General features: G+C 40.3%; 1 protein-coding gene across 2 annotated transcripts in view; it reads right to left on the bottom strand.

The window, feature by feature from the left end:
- AKAP7 (A-kinase anchoring protein 7) overlaps positions 1-12601 on the bottom strand; it is a 122491-nt gene that overhangs the window by 70325 nt on the left and 39565 nt on the right. For both annotated transcript variants that reach the window (XM_027551553.1, XM_027551552.1), the window contains exon 6: positions 5750-5862. In XM_027551553.1, the coding sequence (XP_027407354.1) occupies positions 5750-5862 (113 nt within the window). The remainder of the gene's footprint in view (positions 1-5749; positions 5863-12601) is intronic.

The following is a 12601-nucleotide window of genomic DNA, read 5'->3' as shown; positions in this document are numbered from 1 at the left end:
TCTCTTGCTTTTTCTATGATCCAACAGATGTTGTCAATTTGACCTCTAGTTCCTCTACCTTTTCTAAATCCACCTTGAACTTCTGAAAGTTCACGATTCACATACTGTTGAAGCCTGACTTGGAGAATTTTGAGCATGTGTGAAATAAGTACACATGCTAGCGTGTGAAATAAGTACAATTGTACAGTAGTTTGAGCATTCTTTGGCATTGCCTTTCTTTGGGATTGGAATGAAAACTGACCTTTTCCAGTCCTGTGGCCACTGCTGAGTTTTCCAAATTTGCTGGCATATTGAATGCAGCATTTTCACAGCATCATCTTTTAGGACTTGAAAGAGCTCAGCTGGAATTCCATTGTCTCCAATAGCTTTGTTCATAGTAATGCTTCCTAAGGCCCACTTGAGTTCACATTCCAGGATGTCTGGTTGTAGGTGAGTGATCACACCATCGTGGTTATCTGAGTCATGAAGATCTTTTTTTTACAGTTCTTCTGTGTATTCTTGCCACCTCTTCTTAATATCTTCTGCTTCTGTTAGGTCCATACCATTTCTGTCCTTTATTGTGCCCATCTTTGCAAGAAATAATCCCTTGGTATCTCTTACTTTCTTGAAGAGATCTCTAGTCTTTCCCATTTTATTCTTTTCTTCTATTTCTTTGCATTGATCACTGAGGAAGGCTTTCTTATTTCTCCTTGCTATTCTTTGGAACTCTACATTCAGATGAATATATCTTTCCTTTTCTCCTTTGCCTTTTACTTCTATTCTTTTTTCAGCTATTTGCAAGGCCTCCTCAGACAACCACTTTGCCTTTTTGCATTTCTTCTTTTTGGGGATGGTTTTGATCACCACCTCCTGTACAATGCTACGAATTTCTATCCATAGTTCTTCAGGCACTCTATGTATCAGATCTAATCCCTTCAATCTATTTGTCACTTCCACTGTATAATCCTAAGGGATTTGATTTAAGTCATACCTGAATGGTCTAATGGTTTTCCCCACTTTCTTCAATTTCAGTCTGAATTTGGCAATACGGAGTTCATGATCTGAGCCACAGTCAGCTCCTGGTCTTGTTTGCTGACTGTATAGAGCTTCTCCATCTTTGGCTTCAAAGAATATAATCAATCTGATTTCGCTATTGACCATTTGGTGATGTCTATGTGTAGAGTTATCTCTTGTGTTTTTGGAAGAGGGTGTTTACTATGACCAGTGTGTTCTCTTGGCAAAACTCTGTTAGCTTTTGCCCTGCTTCATTTTGTACTCCAAGGCCAAACTTGGCTGTTACTCCAGGTATCATCTCTTGACTTCCTACTTTTGCATTTCAGTCCCCTATGATGAAAAGGACAACTTTTTTTGGTGTTAGTTCTAGAAGACCTTGTAGGTTGTCACAGAACCATTCAACTTCAGCTTCTTCAATATTAGTGGTTGGCACATAGCCTTGGATTTTTGTGATACTGAATGGTTTGCCTTGGAAACAAACAGAGATCATTCTGTCATTTTTGAGATTGCACCCAAGTACTGCATTTTGTTGGCTATAAAGGCTACTCCATTTCTTTGAAGAGTCTTGCCCACAGTAGTAGATATAATGGTCATCTGAATTAAATTCACCGATTCCAGTCCATTTTAGTTCACTGATTCCTAAAATGTCAATGTTCACTCTTGCCATCTCCTGTTCGACCAATTCCAATTTACCTTGATTCAAGGACCTAACATTCCAGGTTCCTATGCAATATTGTTCTTTACAGTATTGCACTTTATTTCCGTATTACCAGTCACATCCAAAACTGAGTGCTATTTTTGCTTTGCCTCAGCCTCTTCATTCTTTATGGAACTATTTCTCCACTCTTCTCCAGTAGCATATTGGCCATACTGACTTGGGGAGTTCATCTTTCAATGTCATATTTTTTTTGCCTTTTCATACTGTTCACAGGGTTCTCAAGGCAAGAATACTAAAGTGGTTTGCCATTCCCTTCTCCAGTGGACCACATTTTGTCAGTACCTTCCACCATGAGCTGTCCATCTTGGGTGGCTCTACATGGCATGGCTCATAGTTTTATTGAGTTAGACAAGGCTGTGATCCAAGTGATCAGTCATTCTCCTGTTGATGAATGTTCAGCAGTTAGTTGCAATATTGGAGTTCTCACAGGAAAAGATGAGCTCACGTCCTTCTACTCTGCCATCTTGTGAATCAGACTTGCTTTAACTTATACCAAGGATATTTCTAAGATCAGTTTTTGTCTGGAATAATAAAAGTCTGCTCTTACCAAGGGCACCTAAAGTGCCTTCTTTCAGAAAAGAAGACAGAGGCAGTGCAACCTGGCAGGCCCTCTTTTGTTGCATACCTTCAGAGTCATGTGCAACTTTTGTGACCTGATGGATTGTAGTCCACCAGGTTCCTCTGTCCATGGGATTTCCCAGGCAAGAATACTGGAGTGGGTTGCCATGCCCTTCTCCAGGGGATCTTCCCTACTTTCCCCAACCTCATCATCGTAGGGTCCAATAACTACCCTTCTGTCCTTAGCTATGTGCATATCAAACTCTGCACTCAAAGCAAACCAGTCCAAGTGAAAAAGGGAGCAAACAATTTCAAAGAAGATCATTTCTTTCATTCTAAAGTTCTCTCATTGTCTGACTTTGTGAAACACTGCTATAAGAAAGGGCCAATTAATAACCTATAGCTTTGATAGTTTAAGTGCTATATTAGTAATTTGAAAGAGTTATAACGCAGGAAAAATATCCAAGAAGTCCAAAAAATAATTTATGATTAAACACAACTGTTCTATTCATGAAAAGAGTGCATTTATTGCTCAAAGAATCTGGATCTGCCTTAAGATGCATATTTGATTTGAAACTGGTCTTCTTCTGCCACCAAGTGTTAGCACACACTTCTAACAAACCAGTTTCTACAATGTCAAATCACAGAAATACCAACACAAGGTCACTCAGTGTGAAAAATAAACCCAAAATAAAGCACTATAAAAAGCACTGACCAAAACAAATAGAGTCTAACCATGAGAAACAAACATACTCTGAAGAAATGATACAAACAAGTTGAATTTTAGCTATTCAGAGACAAAATAATTTAAAGAAGCTTTTCTGAGGCTTCATTCATTTGATTTAAAAAACTACTGTTTGAGACCCCGTGAACTGTAGCCTACAAGGCTCCTCCCTCCATGGGATTCTCCAGGCAAGAATACTGGAGTGGGTTGCCACTTCCTTCTCCAGGGGATGTTCCCGAACCAGGGATCGAACCCTGGTCTCCTGCATTGCAGGCAGACGCTTTAACCTCTGAGCCACCAGGGAAGCCCTTTGAAAACATAGTGATAATCAAAATAGCTTGAAGATATACAAAACTACTTTCAAGGGAATTCCCTGGCAGTCCAGTGCATAAGACTCCATTCTTTCACTGCTGAGGGTATGGGTTCAATCCCTGGTCAGGGAACTAAGATCCCGCAAGCTGCACAGCCCAGTCAAAAAAAAAAAGCATACTACTTTTACTACTCCCTTATGAGATATATTCCACTAGAATTTCATGAAACTAAGAATATGGACAACTAACATATATATGTAAATGCCTCCTGGTGTTAGAAAAACATATAATTGTCAAAAAAAAAAAAACACAAAAAACCATGTTTCCCAGAATCTCAATTAGAAAACTTAATTCTCTAGTTTGAGAACCAGAATACCATACTGGAGCAGAGGAAGTTCCATATCAGGAAATTTGAAGGAGAGTTTTTTATTTGAAGGAGAGTTTTGTTTGCAGGGAATAAGAAAAGGCCAGAAGGATATACTAGTAATGGTACCTAAAAGAGAAATGATATTGGGAGGAAGGGAGTGAGAGATTGGTGATGAGGGAAAAAAATTTATCTTTCACTCTGTAGGTCTGTATGTAGATAGATTTTTTTCAGTAAGCATATATTCATCTAACACTTTTATAATTAAAATAACTTTTAAAATATAAGTACTTGAAATGACACAAACTTCTTAATATGAGTGAAAAAAAAATTATTCAATATCCCTCTACCCTTTTATTTCATTATCAACCTTAAGTAAACTGAATGTTGGTAATACATTCCATTATTGACTTTATCAATGGTCTCACCCTTGTAAATGAGTGGACCCAGAATGAAAACCCAGAAGAGAATTAGAGAAGAAAATAGATTCTGGATGGGGCTCTGCAACTGAGAACAGTGTGATCTCATTTCAGCCACTTAACCTCTGAGTCTCAGATCCCCTTTCTATAGAGTAAAAGGAGCAGACTCCGTGAAATCATCTGTCAAGAAATCACTTAAAATGCATGCAGTCTGAAATGTTGAAATATAAATTCTAGAGTTAATTTAAGCATCCCTTTGATAAACATCCTTGGGTGCTCTCATTTCAAAGTTAATAAAGACAGAAACATTTTGAAATGTGGGCATTACCTTCACCACTGATTTGTCATTCTGGGATTAAGTTTGAAACCACTGGGAAGAGGACAATCCACGTGAAAGCAAGATAAGAAAGATAATGAGTAAAAGAGTCAACTGTCAGTCTACAAGTTTTGTCAGTTTTCATCATTCCTAATTCCAAAATCTATGATATACACAAATTATTTCTACCTAAATATTCTGGAATGGTATCTAATACAGTTATTATTTAATTTGAGCATAGAGAAAAAAAACATGCAAGATACTGGAGGATAAGGTGATTTTTACAAAAGTTTGTAGTAAACTCATAAGCACAGGATGGCCAACCACCCAAACACATGTTTTACAGGACCAAAAAGACTTTCTGAGCCCAGACGTTAAATACAAATTGTCGAATTTAGAAAAAAGATCTACTTACTAATAAACATGACCTTCATTTATAGAGCTGCAAATCAAGTCTGAACTGCAGCAAAGGGTTATGGAGAGCAGGAGCGAATACTAATCTGCACGCCCATCTCCAAAACTCTGGTACATCAGAGCAGCTCAGCAGATGCTTTAATTCGCATGACAACCTCCCTAGGCTGAAATGGGAGAAACAAGGAAGGGTGCCCTTAGGATTCTAGGAGAATTGCTTGTGACTCCAGACAAAAATTCAAAGTGCCTCCAGCCTCTGAAGAAGAAGGCAATGGCTTAGGAAGGCAGCAAGTCGCCCTGAGATAGGGGAAGTCAAAAGACATGTCCCCTGGCTTGTGTCACTGCTGACCATTCCCAGGGACAAGTACTTTCAAATACTGAGCTAGGGAGGGCGGCCCTTCTGTTACCCTCTTGCCCAGTCCCTGCAACACCTGCTCCACGCCCTCAGTGGAAACAACTGCTGAAAAGAGCAGTGGCTTTGTAGAAACTTCGAAAGAGTTACATAAAAGTGGGGAGGGGAGCAGAGCATGTCCCACCTTGAAGAACCCAGCTACAGGGAGCAGCACCAGTGTATGCAAGCCAGTGGAGGAAGCTTTGAAGGCAGCAGGCTGCAAACAATCAGAAGACAATAACGCAGCAAAACCCAACTCTGGCTCCACCCCCCAAGGCTTTTCAAGGGATGAAGCAAGATGTAGCAACAGATGAAGCAGCAGTTAAGTAATGGTCAGTGTGCAGCTAACAGCCACAGAGGCAAAGGAGGAGACAGCAGTAATGGCCTCCATGGAGCCTCATGAGCCAACTCAGCATCCTTGGGAATTGGAACCAAATCCAACTGGAATCCCAGGAGCAATAGTGGCAGGGATGTCGAAAACCACTACACATGTCACTCATGCTGTGGGTGGTGAAACAAGGCTGATAATAAAATGTCCACTCACCTTCTTCCGGAGCCATGGTAACCTGGACAATTTCATGAAGGTCAAATGAGGCTTAAAAGTTCTGCTTTCTCCTGCCAAGATACCTTTTTCTTGAAACGTCCTTTTTGCAGCATCTGAAGAAAATAAAAAGAAGCTTTAAAATGCTACTATATGATACCTTATATGAGAAAAGAATCTAAAAAGGAATAAATACATGTATAACTGAATCAGCCTCTTGAGAAATCTGTATGCAGGTCAGGAAGCAACAGTTAGAACTGGACATTGAACAACAGACTGGTTCCAAATAGGAAAAGGAGTACGTCAAGGTCGTATATTGTCACCTTGCTTATTTAACTTCTATGCAGAGTACATCATGAGAAACGCTGGACTGGAAGAAACACAAGCTGGAATCAAGATTGCTGGGAGAAATATCAACAACCTCAGATATGCAGATGACACCACCCTTATGGCAGAAAGTGAAGAGGAACTAAAAAGCCTCTTGATGAAAGTGAAAGTAGAGAGTTAAAAAGTTGGTTTAAAGCTCAACATTCAGAAAACGAAGATCATGGCATCTGGTCCCATCACTTCATGGGAAATAGATGGGGAAACAGTGGAAACGGTGTCAGACTTTATTTTTTGGGGCTCCAAAATCACTGCAGATGGTGACTGCAGCCATGAAATTAAAAGACGCTTACTCCTTGGAAGGAAAGTTATGACCAACCTAGATAGCATATTCAAAAGCAAAGACATTACTTTGCCAACAAAGGTCCATCTAGTCAAGGCTATGGTTTTTCCTGTGGTCATATATGGATGTGAGAGTTTGACTGTGAAGAAAGCTGAGCGCCAAAGAATTGATGCTTTTGAACTGTGGTGTTGGAGAAGACTCTTGAGAGTCCCTTGGACTGCAAGGAGATCCAACCAGTCCATTCTGAAGGAGATCAGCCCTGGGATTTCCTTGGAGGGAATGATGCTGAAGCTGAAACTCCAGTACTTTGGCCACCTCATGAGAAGAGCTGACTCAATGGAAAAGACTCTAATGCTGGGAGGGATTGGGGGCAGGCGGAGAAGGGGATGACAGAGGATGAAATGGCTGGATGGCATCACTGACTCGATGGACATGAGTCTGAATGAATCCGGGAGTTTGTGATGGACAGGGAGGCCTGGTGTGCTGTGATTCATGGGGTCGCAAAGAATCGGACACGACTGAGTGACTGAACTGAACTGAACTGAATCACTCTGCTGTACACCTGAAACTAACTGATTTACAACAATGTAAATCAACTATACTCCAATAAAATTAAAATGTAAACAAAAAATGCTACTGTGGCTGTCTTTAATTATAAAAATGGCAACTCAAAAAATAAATTATTCTACAACGAAGGTAATATACTGGCTTGAGATATTATTTTTAAGAGAGGAAAAACTACAACGTGTATGATGCCAAATACATTATGACGGTTATATCTGCAATAATGTCAAAGTTTGGCATACGGCAGAAATCAACACAACTTTGTAAAGCAATTACCCTCCAACTAAAGATTTAAAAATAGAATTCAAAAAAAAAAAAAAAAACTTTGGGTAAGCACACAAAAGCAACAATTGGAAAAGGAAATATTTAATAATAATAAAATAACTGACTTTATGATGCTGATTTCATGCAATATCCCAGTGACACCCATATATATATAATGAACTAGTTTATCTGTAACTCCTCATATCCAAAACTTCTGCTTCCAACCAACATAGAATAACAGGAATCTGATTTACCCTCCCATCTGAAATGACCGGGAAAAACAAGGACAAAATATACAAAACAACGGTTTGTAAAATGCTGTACACCTGGCAGTGAAGATGAGTGATCCCTTAGAGATGAGAAAAAAACAAGGTGAGCCCTTTGATTAACCAGCTTACATCCCTGGGTGTCAAGGCCCCTATTCAAGGAAGATAAACCCAGATGGAGCCCAGTCATCACACTAGGTTCAGAAAAAAAAAAGCCAAGAATAGAAAGACCAACGCATCTGGAGCTCATGGGACAGAGTGCCAGAGAAATGAGGGCTGCAGAGAAAAAACTCCAGAGATCTGCAAGGGCTCCCCCGAGTGGATTCAGCGGAGAAGTGACCAGCATGGGTCCCTGAGCAAACTACCTGAAGCTGAAAAACACATTTGAAAGGATTAGAGAGAACACTCCCAGCTCTCACCCAAGGTCAGGAATTGTATCTGTTCCCATCAGCCAGACTGGAAAGCCTCAAGATGCATGGGACACTGGGAAGAATAAGGATTTTGCCTCAGTGGAAACGAAAAATGAGCTCTACTGCTAAGTCACTTCAGTCATGTCTGACTCTGTGCAACCCCATAGACGGCAGCCCACCAGGCTCCCCCGTCCCTGGGATTCTCCAGGCAAGAACACTGGAGTGGGTTGCCATTTCCTTCTCCAATGCATGAAAGTGAAAAGTGACAGTGAAGTCGCTCAGTCATGTCCAACTCTTCGTGACCCCATGGACTGCAGCCCACCAGGCTATGCTGTCCATGGGATTTTCCAGGCAAGAGTACTGGAGTGGGATGTCATCACCTTCTCTGAAAATGAGCTCTGGCCTGGTACTATTCTAGTCCCTCCTAACAAATATTAGAAGCAAAACCCAAGAGGAAAAACCTGTATCAAAGTAATTTAGTTGTTCCTCAGCACAGAGCCCAAGTATAATTATAGAAAGACAAAACCATCCAGCACCCGACAAGTGCCTGATATCGGACAACAGGCATGTAACAAACAGGAAAATATGACCCACAAAGAAGAAATAAATCAATTAATCAAAAGCCACTTAGAACTAACATAGATGTCAGAATGAGCAGGTAAGGGCTTCAAAGCAGTTATTCTAATTGTATTCTTTATGTTTAAAAAGTTATACAGTATACTAACGCATATATATGGAATTTAGAAAGATGGTAACAATAACCCTGTGTACGAGACAGCAAAAGAGACACTGATGTATAGAACAGTCTTATGGACTCTGTGGGAGAGGGAGAGGGTGGGAGGATTTGGGAGAGTGGCGTTGAAACATGTGGAATATCATGTATGAAACAAGATGCCAGTCCAGGATAGATGCACGATGCTGGATGCTTGGGGCTGGAGCACTGGGACGGCCCAGGGGGATGGTGTGGGGAGGGAGGAGGGAGGAAGGTTCAGGATGGGGAACACGTGTATACCTGTGGCGGATTCATTTTGATGTTTGGCAAAACTAATACAATTATGTAAAGTTTAAAAATAAAATAAAATTAAAAAAAAAAAAGAAAAAAAAAGTTGAAACGTGCTAGTGATCAAAAAAAACCACATTAAACTTTTAGAGATTAAAAAATGCAAGGTCTGAGAAAAACAGATGAGACACTACAGAACAACAACAACAACAAAAAAAAACAGTGAACTTGGGAGACGTAACAATAAAAACCACCCAAAATAAAACAGAGGAAAAAAAAGAAATAATAACAACAACAACAACAAAAGAATAGTTCACCAGTGAGACATGAGGCAACTTAGGTTGCCTAATACGTGTGTAAATGGAGTTCCCTGAAAAAAAGGTGAGAGAAGTAGGGAAGTTACTTGAAGAACTAATGGCTGTTGGAGAGTGAGAGCTACCACAACCACAAAGAAAGATAATCTGGGCAGTAACTACTAAAATTTAAGCTGCACAAGCATTTTGACAGCAATTCCAATATTAGGAAAACACACAAAAATAAGCAAAAGTACCAATACGTACGATTTTATATAAAAGATATTTAACATTGCTTGAATTATCACACGCTGAAAACAACCTTCAACAATAAAGAAATGGTTGCTATTGGGTCTCCCAGGTGGTTCAGTGGTAAAGAATTCCCTGCCGATGCAGGAGACGCAGGAGATGCCAGTTTGATCCCTGGGTCGGGAAGATCCCCTGGAGGAGGCCATGATAACCCACACTCCAGTATTCTTGCCTGGAGAATCCCATGGACAGAGGAGCCTAAGTGGGCTACAGTCCCATGGATCACAAAGAGTCAGACACAACTGAGTGACTAAGCATGCATGCATGCATACTAAAAACTGCTATAATCAAAAGAATGAATTCAAGTTACATATATTAACCTGAAAAGACATCTGTGGCACCTATTAGGCAAAAAAAAAAAAAAAAAAGGCAAATTGCATGTTTACTAGATCTGAAACATGATTCCATGATTTAAAAGACAGATGAAGAAACAACAAGGATCTACTGTATAGCACAGGGAACTATATTCAATATCCTGTGATAAACCACAATGGAAAAGAATATATGTGCATAACAATCACTTTGCTATATAGCAGAAATTAATACAACACTGTAAATCAACTATCCCTCAATAAAACAATTTTTAAATAAAATATTTAAGAAGACAAAGAAAATCAATTCTATATATTTATATTTTTATTAGCACAGAATAGTATAGAATACTTTAGGATGGAAGTTGAGATTGAATAGAGGTAGGAGAGAAGAGTAATGTTTTCTTTATACCTTTTTAACTGTATGAATGATTATAATGAGCATGCATTACTTTTGAATAAAAAGTTTAAAAATAAGCATGGTAACAAACTGACAATACATGAGCAATATAAGATTGCTACACGTGCACAAGCATCATGGTCGAGTGCACAGGTGAGAGGGGAGATTACTTTGCCCGACATGTGAAAAATCCATCCCTTTCAAAGACCTTCAGTAAACAACTTCTCATTTGGTCTTTTTATCTTAAAATCAGGGCTAATGCATAAGTCAATTTTAAAGATAAGAAAACTGAAACATAAGAACCTGATGCTCAAGGTCCCACTCCTTGTGAGCAGTAGAGAAGGAAGTGAAATCCAGGTGCCCTAACTTCTACCCTGGTCATGCTTCAAGCTGGCTGAAACCTCGGCTTGAACCGAGGGCACAGGGAAGGGCACAGAAGCTGCCTCTACAACTTCAAGGGGAAGAGGAAGGCAGAGGATTCTGCCATCTCCCACCATACCCATGCACATCGGTTTCAGTCAGAGAAGTTCCCTTCTTCTATACGTTGAGCTCCCAAGTACCATTTCTTTTTTTTTTTTTAAAGAATTCCAACATATACCAAAAAAAAAAAAAAAAAGTTTGAAAATCAATGATCAAAAAACCTGCACAGGGTCCCTTCAGTAGAAATAATCCCACCAATAATGTCCATTTAAAAAAAAGGAAACATAGGACTTCCCTGCTGGCCCAGTGGTTAAGAATCTGCCTGCCAATGCAGGGGATATGGGTTCGATCACTGGTCTGGGAAAATCCCACATGCCAAGGAGCAACTAAGCAACTAAGCCTGTGCACCACAATTTCTGAGCTCGCATGCCTAGAGCCTGTGCTTTGCAACAAGAGGCCATCACAATGAGAAGCCTGTCCACCGCAACTAGGGTCGCTCCCACTCACCACAACTAGAGAAAGCCCGCACACACCAAGGAAGACCCAGCACAGCCAAAAGTAATTTTTTTAATAGAAACTGGTAAAACATAGGACGCAGAATATATCTTTGAATCTCAACAAAGACCACATTCAATCTAAATATTCAGTGAGAAATAGTCCTTTTTCAGTTCAGCTAAATCTTATCAATGTTAAATATGTCCTAATTTTTCTAACAGTTAAAATCATGAACTTAATGAAAGATGACCTAATGATTCAAGAAAAGGTGTCCTTAAAAATAAAAGATACACCAGGTACTGTTCTGGGTGCTGGGAATACAATGGGTAAAATAAACCCTCTACCCTCATGGAGCAGAGAGAAAGCACCACAAACAAACACGCAGCATCAGGAATCAATAAGTGATACAAAGAAAAATAAAGCGGTAGGGGTATACAAAGTGATGTGGAAGAAAAGGGGTTGCTGTTTCAGACAAGGTGGTCTAGAAATGCTGTTCTGAAGGTGAGACATTCAAGAAGCCACTTGGAGAAGAGAATCGTGTGTTTCTGGGACGAAGGAGCTCACAGCAGAAGGAACAACTTTCAGAGTGGTGAGTAGGTTAAAGAGCAGTAAAAAGGGTAGGTAACTGGAGCAGGGTGGGAGGCTTGGGGAAGAAGTAAGAAACGGGTTTAGAGAAGCGGTCAGGGGCCTTATGAAGCATGGTAAATAAGACCTTCAGATTGTATTCTCAGTATGGTAGAAAATTTTGAGTGTTTTAAGCAAAGGAAATTTATATATGATAGTGACTTTCTTTACTCAGCTTTATTTCAGCTGGAAAATACATGTCTTCCTGGTAGGAGAAATTGAGGCTTGGGAGACTCAAAGTGCTCCTCTCTTTCCCTGGGGCTGTATTAGTTGAAGAGAAGACAGCTAAACGGGTTGTCAGAGTGTTTAGAGGAGGGGGACACGTACCAGGCTTGGGTTTTTTTTTTTAATATTTTATTTATTAGCTGTGCCAGGTCTTAGTTGCAGCCTGCGGGATAGTCAGTCTTCACTGGAGCACGTGGAATCTTTGGTCACAGCATGCAAATTCTTGGTTGTGGCATGCGAGATCTAGTTCCCTAACCAGGGATGGAACCCCGGCCTTCTGCACTAAGAGCATGGCATCTTAACCACTGGACAACCAGGCAAGTCCCCAGGCTTGGTTTTTTAAGCTGGAGCCTTCCTTGTCCCCATATATAGTTATTTTCTGTAACTATTCTTGGGTACACGAGATTTCACTCTATTGCTCATAAACTCATAAACTCAATGGAGCTGTCTGAGGGCCCTTTCCACCCTTCCGCTACTCTTGAACACAAAGAAAAAGCAGAATTCCCCGAGGCCAAGGCGGAATGGATAAGAATACTGTACAGCCATCCATCACACAGCGTCATCCTAGCTTCACCTCCACCCTGAGGGCACAGGGAATTCTGGCTTT

The sequence above is a fragment of the Bos indicus x Bos taurus genome, chromosome 9, assembly GCF_003369695.1.
Source record: "Bos indicus x Bos taurus breed Angus x Brahman F1 hybrid chromosome 9, Bos_hybrid_MaternalHap_v2.0, whole genome shotgun sequence".
NCBI lineage: Eukaryota > Metazoa > Chordata > Mammalia > Artiodactyla > Bovidae > Bos > Bos indicus x Bos taurus.
This window is presented reverse-complemented; position numbering and strand designations above follow the sequence as displayed.